This window comes from Sceloporus occidentalis, unplaced genomic scaffold, assembly GCF_023333645.1.
Source record: "Sceloporus occidentalis isolate IW3139 unplaced genomic scaffold, rSceOcc1.0.p SCAF_203, whole genome shotgun sequence".
NCBI classification, from domain to species: Eukaryota; Metazoa; Chordata; class Lepidosauria; order Squamata; family Phrynosomatidae; genus Sceloporus; species Sceloporus occidentalis.
Genome location: NW_028317183.1, coordinates 1167860 through 1190483, shown reverse-complemented (window position 1 = coordinate 1190483; position 22624 = coordinate 1167860). Strand labels below are relative to the sequence as shown.

At 36.3% G+C, this 22624-nt stretch overlaps 1 protein-coding gene across 2 annotated transcripts in view; it reads left to right on the top strand.

Annotated features, from left to right (window-relative positions):
• The window catches only part of LOC149278049 (electrogenic sodium bicarbonate cotransporter 1-like), a 93461-nt gene that overhangs the window by 44039 nt on the left and 26798 nt on the right, over positions 1–22624 (top strand). For both annotated transcript variants that reach the window (XM_089502451.1, XM_089502452.1), the window contains exons 6-13: positions 6079–6155; positions 14324–14481; positions 16301–16388; positions 17136–17290; positions 17575–17688; positions 18535–18709; positions 21327–21460; positions 21831–22102. In XM_089502451.1, the coding sequence (XP_089358577.1) occupies positions 6079–6155; positions 14324–14481; positions 16301–16388; positions 17136–17290; positions 17575–17688; positions 18535–18709; positions 21327–21460; positions 21831–22102 (1173 nt within the window). The remainder of the gene's footprint in view (positions 1–6078; positions 6156–14323; positions 14482–16300; positions 16389–17135; positions 17291–17574; positions 17689–18534; positions 18710–21326; positions 21461–21830; positions 22103–22624) is intronic.

Here is a 22624-nt window from a genome sequence, read left to right as displayed (position 1 = left end):
TGTGACTATACAAGACAAATACAAAAATAATTATATATTCACACATCAGATACAGTGTTTCTTTTAATGCTAAAACAAAGAACCCTGGGAATTAGGGAAAATACATTCTACTCAAGACCAATGAAATGATGGCCACGACTAATTTAACCCATTGATTGTCATGTTGTCAGTCAGAGGATTAAATGTCCTAGCAGTAGCAGTGACATGCCACCTAATTGCAAGCGACAGCACACATTTCACATTGAGGCTATAAAGCTATATATAGTACTACTCACGCAGCACTTGCTGCTCTTATATCCCTGTAACTGTATTAGAAGCCGGATAAACCCTGCAGTGACTGAGCAAAGACAGAAGAACATTATATACTCCACAGATCCCAAGATAGGAGCTGTTGTTTTCATTATATGCGCACAAGAGTCTGTATCAAGGGTACAGAGTAACACACTATAGATAATATATATATATATATATATATATTTTTTTATAATACACTGTTGATATATATTATCTACAAGATGAAATATCAACATCATCTTGTAATCAAAATAACATAATAAAATAGCATTTTAACTTTTTACGTTTCCTTTTCTTCTTGTATATATTTCCTGAATAGGTTCCATAGACTTTCATGGTGAATTTACATGCATGTGCTACACACAGTTTGTTGTTTGTAGCAGCAAGCACCTCATCACAGTCAATAGCTGTTAAGTTCAGTCTACAGGTAGTACCCATGTAGTTTGGGTTGGGAACTGCCTTGGGACCCAAGGCAGTACATCAGATGCCCAAAGCAACTTATCTTTGTAGCAGCCAACATTTTATCCCAATACTCCGCCTCAGGAGGGCACGCAGAGCCAGGTAAGAGCGATGCAGGCACATACCTCCATAGCAAAACTAGGTCCGTTACAAGGGAGACCAGAGATCTCCCCAACAGACCCACTGAGCAGCAGCACGCCTGGGAGTTTGATCCTCAAAGAGGCTATTCTTCCTTCAGTTTTGCGATAAAGGGGTTGCTCAACTCCCACACCAATCCTGTTGTCCTAGAGTACGCCACTGCATGTATTTCCCTTGCTATGACATTTTGGTGTGACCAAAGCTCTGCTAGATTTGAACTGATTGAATGTGAAGTGATTCCGTAAATATGATATTTATTACTGGAAAACTTCATTTCATGTGCAAATTACCATTGCATTTTGTGGAAGTCATGTTCATTTCCATTACTGTGGGTTTAATTATTAACATGTGGACAAGCTTCCATAAGCCACCATGTGCACTATAATGCATATACATAATGGCACAATCTGAATCTTTTCTAATGCTTTTGTAATCCTATAATGTGATCCACACAGGAGGGCGTGAGGAGGGCCTGATGAAAAACTCCTTTCTTTCAGGTGAATAGCATGGTACTTTCTGTTTTCCCATGTTGCACACATACACACCTTTACCCAGGGCTTTACAACCTGCAGCTCTCTTGGCTTATGGCAAAAAATGATCATGTGAGATACACTGAAGTGCAGATTGCTTACCATTGCTGTAACCAACATACTGCAGAAGGGGGTTGATTCACTAAAAAAAGTCAACTGGTCAGTCGAGTTAAGGGTTAACTCGATGGAAGTGCAGCGCTTTAGTGAATTGAACCAAAAGCCTTGGTATGCGCCTTTGTGACTGTCATCATTGACCATTGTGAACATCATTGAAAGAGACTGTGTATGTCATGTGCGCATATCTGTAACCTGGAAATGCTAGGTTTTGTAGCGGTCTGTATTCATTGACACCTAATGTGTACTAATTGCCCTCTTTTTGGTGACTGCATTTCTGAAAAAAAATAATTGTCAGATGTAATTTTTTTTTATAATACTGTTAATAATTAAATTATAATAAGAATAAGCCTTTTAATAAATATAGAGGCTGCACTGGATAATAATATATGTTGCTATATGTATGTATTGGGGATAGCTGTGTTAGTCCAGTGGTATAAATGCAATATATATATATATATATATGTGTGTGTGTGTGTGTGTGTGTGTGTGTATAGTACTGTTCAAAAGTTTGAGGTCACTTAGAAATATCATTTTTTCTTGAAGAAAAAGCAAATGTTATCCATTAAAATAACGTGAAATTGATCAGAAATACAGTGTAGACCTTGTTAATGTACGTGAAATGGATGGAAATGGATAATTTGTAATGGACTATCTTCATAGGCGTACAGAGGTCAGCAACCATCACTCCTGTTCTAGTGGTTCCAAGTTTATCATTTTAAAAGAAAAATTGATCAATGGAAACCCCTTTGCAATTATGTTAGTACAGCTAGCTGTTTCCATGGAAAACAAGGAAAATATGTAAGTGACCCCAAATTATTGAACGATATATATATATAATATATGCTCGTAAACTCACTTGTTACCCAAACTGAAGCAATATCTGAGTTCCAAAGATTATTCCACAATTTTTTCTAATGGTCTATCATGTGCAAACTTGTCCTCATGGTTGTGTTTGCCCATGCCGCAATACACAGTTTGATATTTCAGAAACTCCACAGATCAGTTCTGTACAATCGAAAGGGGGGGCTTCTTCAAGTGACTGGAAAGTCAGGGTTTCTTTTTTTCAAAAATAGCATATTAAATAGATATCTTCCCAAAGAAGCCATTCCAAATGATTTGTAAAAGGGACCCTGAACTCTTTAAAGCTTAGCCAACAAATTGATCCACTAAAATATCACAAATCAAGTAATTTTGTATCCTTAGCCCTGCATATTTAGTGCCATTTACAACATGGATTAACAAAAACAATGTAGACTGAAGTAGATTTATTACAATATTTTTTTACTGTTGAAATTTAGTATATTCCTGTTTTTCTTGCTTTTGCTGAAATATCTCAACTTTCACAGTGTTTTCCATCACTTCTGCATATTGGGTTGTAGCTAAAGCGCCTCTTAATTTCAAGAAGTGGCATTGCTTTATAGTTTTAATTCTGTATAGTGGAGCTTTATAGGTAAAAGACCTAAGGTGCCAAAAGTTATTATATCTTGAAGTAATAATACTAATCATTTTTATCATTTGTATATATTAACTGAGATACAAAACAACTGGAGAGTCTATGGTATCCATCGACCTCCTATGCAGGAGACTAGAGGACATTATTATAATTGCCCCTAACTACAGGAATAGTATGGTTACTTTCGGTGCAAAGTTTGAAAGGTCTTCTTATGACCCTCATTACTAAGAGAATCATTTTGCTGATTGGAAAAATCCACTACAAGTTTGCACTAGACTTTCTTTTTATAAATAACTCCCATGTTTCTTAGATCTTAAAAGACGTGTTGCATTTTTTTCAGACTGGAGAGTTACGGTGCATAGTTAGATTATCTCTATGAAACAAATTCTTTTACATGATTGAGTAATTTAATAATGTAGAGTGCCTGTTCATACAAACTATATAATAAATGAAAGGAGTAGTTGAAATTTAAAAATATTAAAATATGTGTTTAATGTGCATATATAATCATTCCAATGGTTCAAAAAATGGGAAATCACAATAGATTGCAAGCAACACCTTTATGCCAGCATAACCTGTACATATCTTCTTATAGTGCATTTAATATATGCTTTGGATACTTTTGTCTGCTCCTATTCTATAGCTTTTAGTTGTCTTTATTTCCTTGTTCTTCTCACTTTATTTTGCTTTCCCTTTGCTCCTCTTGCTGCTGTTCTTGCACTCTGCTCTGCATTCTGCTTGCGGCACTAGCTCGCAGTCCTCTAGAGAACTCTGTGCCCTGTCTGGCAAGCCGCATGTCGGACGATGATCTCCGAGTGCGGCGCAGCCCCAGCATGGGATGGCTCAGTAAGTCGGGGATACTCTGGAGTGGGGTGGGCTTTGACAAAAGACATTTCTGTTTATAAGGCAAAAAAAGTGGTATAGAGCAATAGAGAATAACATTTTCATATGTTGCGACACAATGTTCATTCATTCGCAAAATCTCTTAAGAGTGTTCCATTTACAAAAGGGACTGCAATTTTTTATAACATTTGGGGTCTCAACCAACAATCTTAAAAGACCTTTTTGAGCTTTATTGGATTACATTACCTATTTATTTTATTTGTGACTAAAAATATATTTTTCAACTTCCAATAAATTGTTCACTGAAATCACTGTGTATTATACAGTGCAAGCTTCTCCTGGAAGATGGTCTGAAGGGACCCTGCATAATGCATAATTAATATGGGAAATTCCTTAAAACTCTTCGCTTATGTAGCTATGAAATATAGAGGGCCAAATCAACCTTTTTTCCAAGGAAATCTGACTGTTGTTTTCCATGAGTAATACATACTGATTTCAGAGAATTTTAATCCTGCAACCCCCTCTTTAGTAAATAGATCCCTCTACCTTTTTTGCCCCAGAAGGCGTCAAAGCACAATTGGAACAGTTAGTATTAAATGGAATAAATAAATGTATTTTAAATGTTTCTGGCAGTTTCAGTGGTGGGCGAAAAGAGGTTTCCTAGTGCCAATTGTTACAAGAAATACTTATACAAATTCTAATATTATACAAATATTCTAAACATTTCTTCTTATTCTAGTCATTTGTACCGGCAATAATTATGTTTATGTGTTCCATTATTTTTTTAAGTACATTTATAGCTAAGAAGGCAATTTGTTTTAAATTAAGGGAGCACATTATAGTTTAATGTAACATTTTCACAGCACGCCAGTTGCATTTGCCAGGGAAAGAAAAATATTTTTTTGATAATGGCGTTAATTACAAGTGCCGTATTTAGTTGGAGTGTGTAAATCATTTAAAAGTACTTTGTGACTTTGTTTAGAATACACTATTGTGCTTTCTCACACAGTCGGCCGTATTGAACTTTAAAGTTTTTTTTTTCTTCCATTTAAATATATAACCATGTGTTATTTTCAAAGGGACAGATCGATCTACCGTTTTGTGCTTTGCGGTTGCGTAACTGCCATAATTAAAAAAAAAAAAAAAAAGTCAAATGCTGTATTCAATAAAGAACATGCAGTAATTAGAGGAAGTTAATTGGCACATGACAACTATTGAAATGGTTATTTAAACAAGAAATAACTATATGTAATTAATGGTGAATATAATGGGCTGGAATTAATCCCAGTGGCAAATCTATCAAATGATTGAATCCTTTCATAGATCGCAATTGAAAAAAGCAAGGTAATTATATATATATATATATATATATATATATATATATATATATATATATATATATTGTTTTGTGCAGTCGTTTTAGGCAGGTGTGAAAAAATGCTGTAAAGTAAGAATGCTTTCAAAAATAGATGTTAATAGTTCATTTTTTATAATAGATTTACAGATTCAGTGCTATAAATACTGTCATATATAAACAAAATAATAATAATAAAGCACCAGTTAACCACCCACCTACAGTTGAAAAAGAACCCCCTAAAAATAGAGAGGCCTGTAACAATGTGTGGGTTCATTTATTATAAATATTTTTTTTTTTTATTTTTTTTTTAAATATAATTTAACATAATAGAAAGTTAGTGAACAGAAGAAAAATCTTTCAGAAATAGCATATTGGTTTGATTTAGAGCATTTTTTTAACACCAACCTAAAGGTAATATAGACTCAGATGTATTAATCAAGATAAAATGTATCTCTGTTTTTAACAATTTGCTTTCTCTGGAAGGATTGCTATTGAATTACTTTTAAAAATTTTCATTTTTGATGATTAATATTTCTAGCATTCAATCAAACACCTTTGTCTTTTGTGCTTTTAGATATAAGTTTTATAAAAAATATTTTTTAAGCAGTCATATACAGATTGGTTAATGGAATTTTTATTGTTGGCTTATGATTTGAACCTGCACCTCATTATTGCAGGTTTTTTTATGCGTAAAGACTACAAACGTTTCTTCATGGCAGAAGAAGTCTCTAAAACTGTATGATCTCAGACTTTAGCTCCTATCATCCTCACTTAACTTATGCATGTTTGATGATGAGAGTTGTAGCCCAAGAAAAGCTAATGAAGCCATAATTAGGTAACTTTTATAGAAGTATGGTATAGACTAATATCTTAATATGTTTTTGCAGGTAGCCCTACAATGACCCACAGAGACCTGACATCCTCCAGCCTGAATGATATCTCTGACAAGCCTGACAAAGACCAAGTAAGTGTGTTCTATTAACACCATACATTCTTCTCATTTCATGCAGTTGCCTTCACCGAAGACATCTGGTGTAGTTGGCTTCAACAGATATATTTATACCTGGGAACTTCCATGCTCCAGTTCCCCAGAAGCCTTCCTCTTTGGATATACTGCTGACATTGGTGTGTGGTCGGTGATATTGTGGGCAAGGGTAGACCCAAACCGTTTTATATTTCGATCGGGGTTGACGGGATAATGGCCAGGGGAGGGTAGTGGGGTACGTCTAAACACTACTCCTGTGACCCGCAGATTTCAGGCTGTGACCTGGAGACCCGGAGAAGCAGCGATTCACTCAGAATCTCGGGGCATAACCCGGAGAGGTATTCTGATACAGTCATTTTATAATAGTGTGTATACTAAAGAAGTTTGTCCAACTATAGAAAGGATGGCATTGAAGACACATAAACACATTGTGTAATGCTAGGAAAATGTATACTAGCCTGCCGTATGCACTTCCATGAGCATGGGGAATGTGGTAAGCCTCAATTTATAAAGACTTCCCTTAGCCCTTCCTATGGCATCCATGCTGGGAAAATTATAAGTACTGATCATATACATGTTCATAGTTAAGTATTTTATTCTTGAGAACATTAGAGAAATGTTGAGTTTATGACTGTAAATCAGTGGTTTCTATATTTATTAGATTGACTTATTCATAATTACAATCATTCATCCTTCCAACTATGTAAACAAAATACAGATAGTGTAGATTTAGTTTAATGACCTTGCTCAAGGCCAAATATGTACCTATTTTTAAATATTTTAAGTACCCAGAAAAACAGATAAGACTGCAGGTGTTACTTGTATCAATACACAGCCTTGGAACTTAAGTTAACTTTAACACTTCTAAGGTACTAACACTTAACACTTTTAAGGTACTTTATAATTTGTGCTGTACTATAAATTCATAGCATAGGCTGTAAAAGAAAGTAAGTGAGAATTAACTGGAAATAATTAACCGTTACTGGCCGTGACATTGGGTCTCATAAGAAAATGCACACGTGATGAACCCAACGTTGTATGTATATTATATTGACACATTTTTGGTGACTCTACTACATTCTACATTTTCCATAACAGTATTTACTTAGACAGTTGGGTAAAAAGTTCTGCGGAAATTCCAGTGTTAATTCTATTGCAGAGTTAGCCAAAAAAAAATCCTAGGATGAATACTGATTTTCATTCTGTATTTAAATAGACGTGTCATGTTTAAAGACTGAAAATTGACATTTAATTCTGATATTGTCAGCCATAGTGGAGCTTCTGCTGCCTGCTTCCAAAAGTTTACAACAGCATCCTTCTGCAAGCACTAGCACAGCTGGTGATTTTTGTTTAGCAATATCTGGAATCATAATCAAATGTTACTAAAGTTACGTCCACTGTTAATACTGTTTGATGTGTGTACCTCTGCATAGCAGGTAAAAAGCAAAGGTTGATCAAGGTAACACTGATCTATTTGCATATAGCATAGGTGTCATTAGCGGTGAAATGACTTCACCTTCAGAGGGAGAAGCAGCTGTTGAGTGACTGCTTTCTGTAATCAGATTATATACAGACATCACAGGCTTCATCTGTAGAGCTAAAAGAGGGAAGCTGGGGCTGACAAGCAGGCCTGTATTTAGTTAAATGATGAGAGAAGCTGTTGGGTAAAGGCAGGGCTGGCCCAAGACTTAATTCTGCTTGGGGCGAAGTTTAAAAAGCCGCCCCCCCCCCCTGCCGACGCTGGGGGGGCGGCATTTTAAACTTCGCCGACGCCATTATCCGTTTGTACTTACCTTTAAACAGTCCTGCGGCGAGTCCCCCTTCTCTGCCACGGTGCCGGCTTGTAATGCTGAGCGCCGGAAAGTAACGTCACTTCCGGCGCTCAGCATTACAAGCCGCACCAAGACCGAGCTAGAGGGCTCGCAGGGGAGAGAGAGAGGGGCGCCGAGCGGGTAAGCGATAACCACTCGGTGCCCCTCTCTCTCCTCCGCTTAAAAAAAAAAAAAAAAAAAAAGCGCTTCAGGCGGCAAAGTGCCGCCTGGGGCAATTTCCCCACTCAGCTCCATTGTAGGGCCGGCCCTGGGTAAAGGTCAGGCTACCTGGTCTTCTTTGTTTTCTTCTGTAATTGTTTTTTCAAGGGGCAGTCTAATGTCCCATGTAGCCATGACAGAGATGAATATATATTAGAGAACTTAGTAAGTATTTTAATATGCTTTCATGGCTTTGTTAAATTAAGCCACTTACCTGCCAAAGATGCTGCAGCGCTAGCGATGAATTGGAACGTCTTCTCCTTTGCCCACTTTTTGCTCTAGGTTTAGCAGCTTGGAGATTCAGCTGCATTTGGCCAAAGACATCTAATAGCTGGGGGGGAGGCAAATGCATAGAGGACATTTCGGCTAATCCTTCTATGCTTTTGCACGCAAAAAAAGTATTAATGTGCATATGATGCCCTTTTAAGCTTTAACGCTTTAAACACTAGGCAGGTGTCCTCATGTTGTTAGTGAGTTAGGGGTAGTGAGTAAAAAGCATTCTTGGTTTAAAGCTTCTGCTTTAAAAGTGAAGGATCAGAAGAATCTGTCCTTTCTAAAACAAAGATAAAACTAAAAAGCATTTAGCAAACGCAAACAAAAAAACACACACTCCACTGTACTTTATGTAAGTACTGTATACTCTCTATTTTAGTATAGCTATCTATACTTTAGGGAGTGGTACTAACTATTTTAATAGTATTTATTGAACAACAGCCCCACTTGACTTTAGAAATATGTGTATATGACTTCAGTGCCCAATTTTCTGCCTTTAAGGGTAAGACACATTAAAGTATTTTGCTTGATTGTCCCAGACATTTATTTTGTTGCCAGCCTGTGAGAATCTTGATGTATCTACCCTAAGCGCGAAGGTGAAAATTTTAGTGGGTTAACTTTGGTCATGTAGTCCTGGAGACTTCTTGAATGGTAGTGTTTTCACTGTGTAGTCCATGGCAAGTAAGCAATATGTGTGGACACACTTTACCATGTGTGTGCTGTAAAATGTGAAGTTACTCCAAGTACATAGATAAAAATGCAGCACAATATATAATCCTCATCTGGGAGAGTGTGGCTATAGGAACAGTTTTAGAATCAGTATTGGCCCGGGGTCTCTTCTGAATATCCGTTCTGTTACTTTACTTCTATGTTACTGTTCTGTTCTTGTGATCTGTTGACAGGCCCTAATAAAATACCCCTGCTGATGATATTACTATAATCCCCTAATTTCATTAACCTACTGGCAGCAGGAGTTATTTTTCCACTCTCAATTGAATTAAGCACCGTCTTATTTACAAGATGAAAATGCTCAAAATAAAAGACACCGTGGGTCAGATTTAATGACTGTTAAAAGGTTAGTTGGTGTTGATGGTGCCTATTCAACGCCTGATGACAACTGCTACAGAGAAAACATGTGAGGTCCACTCACTGAGTGTAGATTTAGCATTCCTTGCTTATTAATTGAAATATTCAACTTAATGGCAAGTTGTTTTCCCCTCAGAGTGCACATAACAACTTAATCATTAGTATTTTGGCCTAGGACTAACCCTAGGCCCATCCTCCCATCTCCCTAAACTCTGACAATTGTCACAAGAAAGACTAGCATATTAAATGGATGAGAATAAATTGAAAATGTATAAATGAATAAATGAATAAATAAATCATGTGCTCCGTTTGCCTGGGCTGTGGGTAAATTGGAAGAGAAACAGGTATTTGACAGTGGGATTGAGCACCTTCTGGCCCAGTAATTTATTACTAAGGTTAGGGACCATATACCTGCTGGTTCATGTACGAGGGCATGGAGATTTAGGTCTGTAGCCATTATTTTCTCCATGTCATCTGCTGTGTGTCTCCCTTTCATGGTAGTAGAACATATGACAAAGTAACAAGCAATAAAACCAATTAGGCCCCATTACCCTTCTAGCTAACATTCACATCAGGCCCTAGGTTTCTCTTACACTGTCAACGGCATCCTTACCTGAAAACTGTGAGCGGCAGGACATGAATGAGAAATTGTACTTTGATGGTTCTGCACTTGAAGTAACTGCTCTATTTATGACCACAGTATTTGAGCTGTGGTAATTAATGTAATTTATGTTTTATTGACCTGACTTAATTGACTTCAACAAAACTGATAAGTGAGCCACTTACTGCTTCACTCATATCCAACAGTCACAGTAATAAAAACAAGGCATATTGGCTCAAAACATGTTGTGAGAGAATTTAATGTATTCTAGAAGAATATTTAAGGCTTTTGGCCCCGGGTTTCAGACCAAATTAAACAGCGCTCAGAGTGCTCAGAGTTGAAATGGTATCCCTGTCACACAGTGGAGAAAGCACATGCACTAATTGGACCAAAAAGAAATACATAGGTCTCTCCACTAATTGGTTGTGCTTTTCAGTTATGCATGAGGAGGTGGTCTCTTTAGACCCCCTGCGACCCTCGCTGAGCTAGTGCTGGAGCTGACTGTCGGTAATTAAATCACATGTCAGGAGATGTGTTGGGCCAAATGCACCTCCTGCTTTAGAAAATAGCTTCTAATAGATGCTGGAGAACCTTCCCCATAGGGATACATGTAAGCTCAAAGGGTCATCTCTGCTATCATGTGCATTCATGGCTGCATAATGTGCATTCATGGCTGGAGTTTCCTTTAAATAGATAAGAACCCAGTGCCATACAAATAGATGGTAATCTCTCTCTATAGGAGTACTATCTGCTGTTGACTGCAAAAAACTATACTATACTTAGATGTAGACTGTGCAAACTGTAAGAAAAACATTTAACTCTCCTATTCAGCCCCTGATAATGCTATCATTTTGTCTCTTTCCTTTTTACCTTAACCTTTGACAAAGTGCTGTTTGATCACAGATAAGGCTACTAGTACCGTGAGCTTATGTAATAAAAAGATTAACACTAGAATTGTGATAAAGAACATGGTTTGCTTTCCTTTGAATACATTCAATACGTTGTCTGTTTAGCGTACTGTCCAGTCCTATGGTTGTCTTATTTTCTGCTACATTGTGATCTTTGTGTCTTCTTTTTAAAGCGTTCAATGACTTTATTGAAATGAAATTTATTAAACCAAGTGGCAAGAAAACCTCATAAGACGGTTTTTAGATACAGGAACCTAAATTGCCTCTGATATATCAATCAATAGCCGCAGGTTCTGGCATTTTGGCTAGGACCATAGGTATTTTTATCCAAGTTCTCCTGCTGTTTGGTTTAGAAAGTGTTTTTAATGTGTCTCGGTGAAGTTTTTTGACTTTGCTAGATAATACCCAGGCATTTTTCTTGCGTGAAAGGAAGTCAAAGGGACTTGAGTTGGAATATATAAACCCGCTGTTGGATTTTCTTTAACACTTCCTTCCTGTCGAGCGTGTGCTCCAGTTCCCCCTAACACTCCAACTAGTTTGGTGAACTTAATCTTTTGGGATTTTACTTATGCACATGAAATGTGTATTGAAATTAACCGCTTGTATTATTGTGTTGTTTAATTCCCCAGCTGTTTTGTAACTATGAAAACAGGAGACCTTGGTCTCCTCACAGCTCATTTATGGATTTTAATAACCCATAGAGAGCTATTTAGTCAGTGTGGTGTACTGGGGATTAAAATGGTTAACATTGATCCTCAGTTATTTTGTGATCTTGTATTTTTTGTTAAACGTTTTACTACTATACAAATTATGCTTTTCATCTTAAAAGTTCATATTGTATCATTAAAATATAGGATTTTTTGGGAAGTTGATTGTGTAGCCTTCTGTGTGAAGTTGTTAACAGAATTTTCACACGCTTTTTATTCAGAGCAAGGAAGCAGTATTTAATTATGTGCAGTCTGTTTAGATCTTTGACACTGCATTTGTAAGCTCTAGACAGGCGTAAAATAGAGTCTCTCACAGCTAAGAAAAGACATGTTTGCAGTTTCCTGGAAATGCGTGAATGTGTTTCCACAGCAGTTCTGTGTAGTAAAATAAAAAATAAAAAAACTTAAATAAAACATACAAAAACCACTTCATTTATTTTTTCAGTAAAGATGTTTACTTAGTCTGCCAATTAATAGATTACGCCTATACGTGATAACTTGACAGTTCCAAGAATACTTTGCCTGTAATCTCTACACCGTGTTCAAAATTAGCAACGTAAATCAACAAAAAGCCGTAAATCCTAATAAATCCCAAAAAAATGTTTTTTAAAATAAGAGACTTTCAGACAACTCTTTTCTGAAACTTCTCTGGCTGTCTTCTGTTCTTAGAGGCCTGTATTATCTTGCTTCTTTGAGAAGCATAGTTTTTATAATAAATAAGAAAATACTTTATCGTGGGTTATTAATATTCCATTAAGCAAGTCGACTGGTTGACAAGAAGCCCTTTTACCTGGTTGATCATTTTGACCTCTAAATGCCGTGTGAAACAGCTTTAGTTTATACAATATTGTCGGTGGAATGGTGTAGATATCTGCCCCATGTAAAACTTAACCAGACCTCGAGATTTTGCTGAGTGCACGATAATTTACTTAAAATCATCTTACTTTCACGATAACTGTATTGATTAAGATAATTGAAGTGGCTCAGTCTCTGTTAAAACAAGTGTAGCATATATGATGGCTAAAAGGATTGGGGTTTCTGTTTTTGAAAGGTTTAGGCTTATTGCCAAAGCGAAGACATTCTGCAGTAGGAGTAGAATTGTGTCCAAACACTGATTAACGTCACCAGGGGTTGATAAAAGGAAGCTGGAAACACAGCAACATAGAATTCAATAGCTGATGAGAACCATTCTGCCCATCTAGTCTGGAGCTGAATGTGTACATGATATGTATTTTTTTTTTTTTTTTAGATATTTAGGCATGATTAAGAAAATAAAAAAACACTATTAATATGTCGGCGATGGGATTTTTTTCAACAAACATGACTTCAAAGCAGATTCATCTCTTATGTTATAGACATATATTTCCTTCCACAACAGTCTATTCTGCTCAAATTAAAAGTGAAATATGAATTCAGAACTTATTTATATCATTGATTTAAGACTCAGATTTAAGAGTCTTTCATCCTTTGTGCTGGATAGGCCATATATCATAAAAAAACACCGGCCTATAAAATAAGGGACTTTTGCCTAATTAAAATACACAAATGGGTTTGTCAACACAGAACACCTTTTGCAAAAAAGCTAAATGTTCTGGCTTTCCAGCAGCTTTTGGGGAAAAAATTTTGATGGTAACTCCTTGGTCACCAGGCATTGTTACATTTTCAAACAAGAAGTTTAAGCAGACTGTTCTTGATGAAAAATATTTGTTATTTAATCAGAACAGTCCTTTTTGTTTTTAATTTGAGGGTTTCTGCAAGGTCATACGTATGATGAACAATTCTGGTGGACATTTGTGTTGGCATGAGCAACATTCCTGTGACTAGTGACATAAATTCAGGGTCTAAAAAGAAAGTATAAATCACCAACCTTAAATTATAGTTTTGTTCTCCGACATGAACATATTTATGTATTTACGTATATATGTTGATGTGGGATTTATATATATATATATCTATATCTATATATATATATATATATATATATCCTAGGCCGTGCTGCTCAGATTAATGAAAAAATAAAAGATTTTGGTAGACAACTCAAAAATGCTAACTGATTGAGTACTGTATTGTTCCCTTTGCTTTTTCTCCAGATATAATAAAATTAAAGCCTAATTTCGTATACTACCGACCATAAAGGACCACTTGTTTTTATATAATATTATATAATATTTTACATCAATCAACAGAGCATACAAAATTGACAACATGTCATGTTAACATGTATTTAATTCATCTGTTTTAATAACACATTCTCACCTTTCATCAGTTTTATCTTGGGTACAGAACATAATACTTCCAACATCTACGGCCTTTATTGTTAATGGTTGAATTTTTTAACGTTTCTTAATGTGTGTCAGTATAAATAGGGAGTTTCTACAACAAACATCAACAACATTAATCCTAGCAATTTATTGAGACATGCTCCTGCTTCAACTAATACATGTTCTTAATGGAAATAACAACATTTGGCCCCAAAAACAACACTTTTTTTCAGCAAGGAAGAAGTTATGTAACCTATTGTCTGCATTTGTAATTGTTTTAGTTGAAGAACAAATTTATGAAGAAACTTCCCAGGGATGCAGAAGCTTCCAATGTGCTTGTCGGTGAGGTGGATTTCTTGGAAAACCCTTGTATTGCTTTTGTCCGGCTGAAGGAAGCAGTCATGTTTGGCTCCTTGACGGAAGTTCCTGTACCTACCAGGTGAGAAACCATCACAATAGTTTGCGTGTCTTCGGGCAGATCACACATGTTAGGACATGTATCATGGATACTGTTTTCTTATAGTTACTTGGCAGTATTTATAAATATGAAAAATACTCTAATGAAGCCCTTATGCAATAGAATGTGTGTGGGCCTAAAAGACTAAAGAAAGTTTTTTAACATTATAGCATCATCTGAAGTTAGCGGGAAGACAATACTGTAGGTCATAACAAGAAATAGATCTTCTTCAAACGATAAAAATGGAATATTCTAGAAATAACAGTACCATGCTTTAATTTGTCTGTTTATAAGGGTCAAGCTCTAGAAATGGAAGGAAATATTGTTTTGGCATGAGTGAAACTGGCTTATTGAATTTTACAAATATCCACTGCTTGATAAATAGGCTCTTTTTAACCCCTTAATAGCAAAATGCATTGTTTTCAATGGGTTTAGGGACCGGCCATTGTCCTTAAGGGGTTAAGTTGGGTTTCAATCTTTTCAGATAAAATACCGTCCACGTTCTACCTACTATTTGTTAATTTAATGCCGAGAGTTTTAAGTCACTTGCTGCCTGACCAAATCTAGGTCAAATAATTTATCCTGGATTAACGAAACGTGTGAATGTATTTTACCTAAAAAGTACCTCTACAAATAATTTTGTTAGGTTCAGTTATCTTCTGCATCTCTATAATATATAGAGATATACATCTCTTGGAATTCAAGGGTTAACCAGAATAGAGATTGATACATTACATAAAACAAAGACATTGGTGGTGGATGCTAATGGAAAGTGTTCGATTATTTTTATTTGTGTGTATATATATATAGTAGAGGTTGTAGCCGTATTAGTCCAATGGTGTCAATATCAAATATTGAGCTCCCGAAAACTTGTCATTCCAAAATTCTGTTAGTCCGATAAAAAAGGTATTATCACAAGATACTTATTCCATCTGTTATATATATATATATATATATATATATATATATATACAAAAACCATTATCTGTTTGCTGTGTATGGTTCCAACTTTTAGCTGTAAGGTAACAATTCAATTACATTTGCATTTGCGAGGAATGTAGAGCCATTTGCAGTTTCTGAATCCGGTGAAAATCCGATACGTAAATCCCAGGAGAGCAGTTTATTTAGAGGGAAGTCTCAGCCTTTTCTGAGCAGCCGCTGCACTAAATGCCTCCACTATTCATCTGCTGTTACAAATACACAGGCTAAAAGCTATAAAGCAGACAATTAGATAACATACTTCATTTATACAGGCAAATGGCACCTTTTGGAAGGGCGCGTGATTCTTAAATATAACAGAGAAACGCACTGTCATTGTTGCATTGAAGGGGAAGGAAGCCATAAAGGGTTTAAATGAAAAGTTCTAGACTTTAAAATAAATCAAATGCAGTCTTGTAGTAAGGAAAAGTAAACTGACTTTTAAATGATGCACCTATGAATTATGTTTAAAACTCTACAATCTGATAAGGATGTTTTAAGAAGTAAAAGTGTAGTTGCAGTGGAATATGGTAGCTGCGACATGCTTGTCAGTGATGTGAGCTGTCTGTTAGTTCTTTGCCTGTGCGTCTCGCCCGTGAGTGGTCTCTTTGTGCTTTGCTTTATTATCAAGCTTGCTGGGTACATATGGCCACACGTTACATTCTAATACTCTTACAGCAAGGAGAGTAAATGTAAGTTTGGACACTACTGGCCAGCCACCCAATAGACCAAAGGCCAGCCTGGACCTGATCTTAAATATGGAGCTATTCGTATAAGATATTGTGACCTTAACTCTTTTGCATTTTGTTTTGTTTGGTTTCAGATTCCTATTTATCCTACTGGGACCAAAAGGAAAGGCCAAATCATATCATGAAATTGGAAGAAGTATTGCTACTTTAATGTCTGATGAGGTACATTCTGCACTCATTTGGAGAGCTACCATTCTATAACAATTAATTGTTAATTTAAAAAAAAAATAATTAATAAACATAATTGTATGTGGCTACACCAAAAAAACATAGAGGTTCCCGATAAACCTCTTCCAAGTTGGACTTGCACCACATTCAAGCTATACTATGTGTATAATGCTTAGAACTGCTTAACTTGATGTCACAGAGAATGTAATTTCAGGAGCATACCATGTGCACGGTAATGATTGATAATCACATATAGAAATGCTGGCCTATCTTTGTAAGAACAGATCATTGAGTCTCATTGAAAGTTAATTAGTTTGAATATGAAAAGTAGGTACCTGCACTGTTCTACTTTAGTAGACAGATATGGCACATAACAACACTACTGTATATTTCCAATAAGAAAAGTAGTAGATTGTTGTGATCAATACTAATGGTCTTAAAAATATACATTCTTTTTTTTTACCAGCATCTTTTAAAAAGTGACGCATATCTGTATGGAAAGCTAAGTGTACAGGAGTCCAACCCTGCAACACTATCAGTTAGTAGAACACCACCCTAATATGTAACAATTGTTAAGAACAGATCAAGATCTCTATCGATTTCTAGACGTCCTTTTAAATTATAACTGTAATCATCAGCGCTAAAAAAGTGAGGAGTGTAGAAAGCAGCTGTACCTTTACGTGCTAGTTCACTCTCAGGAAAATATCGTCCTGTGGTGTTTACTGATTTTGCGATCCTCAGGTGTTTCATGACATTGCCTATAAAGCAAAAGACAGACAAGACCTGGTTGCTGGAATTGATGAGTTTTTAGATGAAGTCATTGTGCTTCCACCAGGAGAATGGGACCCTACCATAAGGATAGAACCACCTAAGTCCATTCCGTCTTCAGATAAGAGGTACATTATAAATGTAATGACAACATCTAGCATTTCAATGCACAGATAAACCAAAAAGTGGATTTTTACTATTGTCTGTAGAAAAAGTTCTTGGATAGCCGTATAGCTTTTTATTTGAAAGTAAGTCCCGACATCAGGGTAAACATTACCACTGCAAGAAAAACCTAAACATGGGTAATATATACTCCCCTTGCTAGTTCATGGTGATGGCTGTATTTCTTTTATATTGTTGTATCAGTTAAAAGCTGATTTTTCTATAAATTTAAGTGGTCTTTTGCACACAGGAAAAACCAGTACTCTGGTGGAGAGAACATACAAATGAATGGTGATGCACCTCACGATGCTGGCCATGGTGGAGGAGGACACGGAGACACTCCCGAACTTCAAAGAACTGGGCGGTCAGTAGACCTAATGCCTAATTCTCATTTGCTTTATTTCCTCTTATTAATTTTTTGAATATCTTTAGTTTGTTCTTTTTCTACTCTTAACTTTCTTGCCTTTCCTTAAAATATATATGTTACCAAGCTGTATCACAAAGCTTAGCCACATAGTTCGTCCTACACAACTGCAATATAATAACTGGGCCGCCACTTGCTGTATAATTTGTATGGGTATGTAGTCAAACGAATAAGTCATTAATTTTAGTGGTTTACTTTGCTCTTTGCTATTCTTGGAATTCATATTTTAAATGATCACATGGTGTAGAAAGCTTATATGTTTGTGTTGAGGGATTACTAAAAGGGTTACAGCTGTGTTATAGGCAAAACAAGTAGTTAGAGTGTTCTGTGGGATCACACCAGGCCGCTTTAAGGGGGCAGTCACCCATGAACTTAAAGACTTCACTACCCTTCCATGCACACTTTGTGCATAGCTTCTTGCAGAAGATGGTATGGAAACATTTAAAGAATATAAACGAAAATAAGAGTGTGAGAGAGTGAGAGCGCGTGAATGAGAGTGAATGTGAGCACCATTTCGTTCCAGAATTAAAAAGACCCCCTTATTTTTATCTGAACCAAATGGGCAGGAAACATAATCTGCACATGTCTAATTGTTAATCTTCACAGAAACAGACAAGTATTTATAGAAAAAAGGAGAGATACATAAAATAACCCTAAAGCAGTAATAATTATAATTAATTTCACAATCTGTTCCTGGTCATAATTGGAACTCTTGATACAGAGGTTTAAATAATTGTAATTATGTAATAATATGTCCTGTACTTTCTTTAAATGTTACTCCCACAGATTCTGCGGAGGGCTAGTTGAAGACATCAAAAGAAAGGCACCCTTGTTTGCAAGTGACTTTTATGATGGATTAAGTATCCAATCTCTTTCGGCCATATTATTTATTTACCTTGGAACTGTGACGAACGCGATTACCTTTGGAGGGCTTCTGGGCGATGCAACAGAAAATATGCAGGTTAGATTGTAATAAGAATTTTTGGTTTGGCATTGGAAACTGTACATCAGAAATGTAACCCCCAGATATAACGTTTTAAGAGCTTTTTTCCAACCGCATGCACAAGTGTAACAGGGGAAAATCTTTGCATAAAGGGATGTAGATATATGCTGCTTTAATAAAGTATACAGATAATATACCTAAAGGCCATTGACACTTACAGTGTCCTACCATATTATACCAATTATATATTCTTTCACTTCTGTTCTGGTACACCAGTGCCTTCCCCTTCCTCCATCTAATGTGCAATGAAATAGAAGACGTTGAGCACCCTCTCTCTAAATAACATAGGGCAGGGGTGTAACTAGAAACCACCGGGCCCTGATGCAAAAATTCCCCCCAGCCCCCCCCAACTTCAACAGCTAGTCTGTACCATAAGTGCCCCTCCCCCCTCATTCCAACATAAAACATATGTAAACACACAACTTACACACACTTACTCATACTCACAAACACACACTCCATCTCACCCTGCTTACACATCCATGCTCACACACACACACACAATTACACATCCATATTCACACACACACACAAATCCATGCTCTCACACACAAAAGTACACATCCATGCTCTGACACACAAAAGTACACATCCATGCTCTTACACACAAAAGTACACATCCATCGGTGCGGTCCAGGTTGGAAGGGCCCTCAAACAATTTTGTACCGGTACAAGGAGACACGAAGAAGGGGCCTCAGAGGACCGGGCCCCCAGCTGTGACCCCTGTAGTTACGCCAGTGCCATAGGGGACCAGGTCCAGCCTATGCAGTGTTTGTAATATATTGATGCATTTGTTGGACTGTGTCTTCCCCTACCTGGAGGATTAATAGCAGGTATTTATTTTTATGGATTTAATAGGACCCTCTAACCCACAGCACATGGGGTCTGTACCCCAAGTTAGATTGAATTACTTTCCACCACACTGCAAGGAGGGGCAAATGTATTTAATGTGAATTTTAGGTGAGGGTAAGCAAATTGTCAATCAGTTCCCATTACCTCCCCTGGATGTGCTAACAAATAATAGATACACAAGTTGCCCTGCATGTATAATAATGAAAGAGCATGCAACTTCAGTAGAGCCTAGTAAACCCTTAACCTGATTCACCACTTCAATAGACCCCACTAATTGTGAATTTTAAGCAGATAGCCTTGTCAGTAGTATGAAAAGTTCAGAAGTTCACTACCGTGATCCACATATATATATATATATATATATATATATATATATATATATATATATAAAATGTCAGTTGTAGTGTATTGTGACATGTGCAATACCAGCCTTGTTTCAGAGGAAAAGTCAATATCTAAAACCATACTGAATGTTTTCCTTCAGCATTTTATGTATAATCTATAATTACATTAGAGAGTGCATGATGGTCATAATGATTATATGAGCTTTTGTATTACAAGCATTATGCTATAGTATGATGACCCATTTAAATTGAGTGAGTTAAATGAAGACATTCATCCATTTTGTTCTTTTTATTCCCTGCCTTTGTTGCCATTACAGCTCTTGCGGGAATCAAATAGCAATATAACCTATGATAATGGATACATAATCTCAAACCAAGTATTAGCTGAAACCATTTCAAGCTAGCATCAAGTTGCTTATCCTTCAAAAGCAAGTAATGGCAGCTAAAAATTAGATTTTGAGTAGATTTTTCTTTTTTTTATGTTATGATCACTTCTGTTTGATTAGAAAAAAGAGTTATTGTTTTGTGTATTTTTAGCACACATTGTTTTAGAATTTGTGAATTCCATGATATCGTAACTTGCTGCTGGGAAGTAGATAGTGTATTTTGAAAACTATACATATATATATTAATTATTAAACAGATATGGGGAAATCAAGCTAAAACTCATCTAAACATAACTTTACATCCCAGTAAGCATGTATACTATATGACCAAAAGTATGTAGACACCTGACCATCACACCTATGTGAGCTTGCTGGACATCCCATTCCAAAACCGTGGGCACTAATATGCAGTTACCCCCTTTCTTTAACGGCCTGCACTCTTCTGTGAAGGCTTTCAACAAGATTTAGGAGCATGTCTGGGGGAACTTGTTTACTGCTCAGCAATGGAAACCCATTTCATGATTATATTTGCTCATATATTATAATATATTTTATTAAACAGCTAAAATCTTGTTACCTTGGAACTCGGTATGCTCAAAAGTTCTAAAGAGTAGGTAAATCATGATGTGAAGTGTAAACGAAGTACGTATTTGACACAGGTACACCATGGCCTAAGTCTTTGAATATGTAGAGTGAATGGAAGGTAAATGAAGCAAGGGCTTTATAGGAGGTCAGTGAATGTGTGGGTGCAACTAGTGTTAAGTCACAGCTTTTCATCTCCCGAGGCATCCTTGGAACAATGGGACCATACTGCCTGATGGAAAATCAACTTGGTCCCTTTCACTCTCCAAAGATAAGATTATTTGTCCATCTGTATGTAGGCAGATAATTACAATGTGCTCTAATAATAGTGTGTCAATATTATTTCTAACATTATATCTCAAGATTTGGAATCTTAAAGTAAATTCATGTTTAAATGTATTTTTCCTATAGGGTGTATTAGAAAGCTTTCTGGGAACAGCAGTTTCTGGTGCCGTTTTCTGCCTTTTTGCTGGTCAACCACTTACAATTCTGAGCAGCACTGGTCCTGTTCTGGTTTTTGAAAGGCTACTGTTTAATTTCAGCAAGTAAGTAAAAAATTATATTGCTTTATTGCTTCCAAAGAAGGTAAACCAAAACAGAAGGGACTTTATGGGACTTACGTGGATGTTGGTCTCCTCAAATGTATCACACACTTCTTTGTTGTCATCCTGATCTTTTGGAGATTGCAGTTCATATCTAGATGATATTAGATTTGATGGGTGTGGAAATGTGGACCATAAAATATCAAGCCCTTCATTGAGTAAAATTGTAAATGTATTGTTTCCTAATGTTTCTAGATATATTTAGTAAATTCCTAGAAGAAAGTTTATTATTTTTCCATATTCATTGAATTTCCCTTTTAGTGGAAAAAAACCCATTATAACGTGTTTTTGGTTTGTTTGTTTTTTTCTTCAGAGATAACGGATTTGATTACCTGGAGTTCCGTTTGTGGATCGGCTTGTGGTCAGCCTTCTTATGTCTTATTCTGGTTGCTACAGATGCTAGTTCTTTGGTGAAATACTTTACCCGTTTCACAGAAGAAGGCTTTGCATGTCTTATAAGCTTCATCTTTATATATGATGCTTTTAAGAAGATGATCAAGTTTGCAGATTACTACCCCATCAATACACATTTCAAAGTTGGTTATACCACTCAATTGAGCTGTGCCTGCTTCCCTCCTGACCCAAGTAAGGGTTTCAAAATCTTACGATCACTGTATGTTCTTTCAAAACCCTGAATTTTTTTCCCGTGTAATATTACTAAAATCACTTGGAGCTGTTGACTTCTATTTAGGTTCTGATTGCTATATCAGATGAGGTCTTCCTACTGTCCATCTGTCTCTTTTCATTTTTTTGTTTGTATCAAAATGTGTTTCATTGCATGGGGCAATGTTTACTTTGGCTTGATAATAACACAAATGCACTTGTAATTTCCTTTAGCTGTGTTTAGCCTTTTAAACCAGGAAGTTAAATACCAATTACATTACAAATAAAGGGAAGGTTTTGCATTTCCTCTTGCGGGTCTCTTGAATTTTAATGTTTAGAAATCACATCCTTGGGAAAGACCCAATAGTTAAATGCAGTGCTGTAGAAATTTAGAGTGTATGCAGGTTTCTTAGAGTCTCTGGCACCCTCATCCATGCATACTGTATGTCTTGATAACATGGGAGTTAGTGCGACACTAGATCAGCGCACTTGGCCTCCTAGATC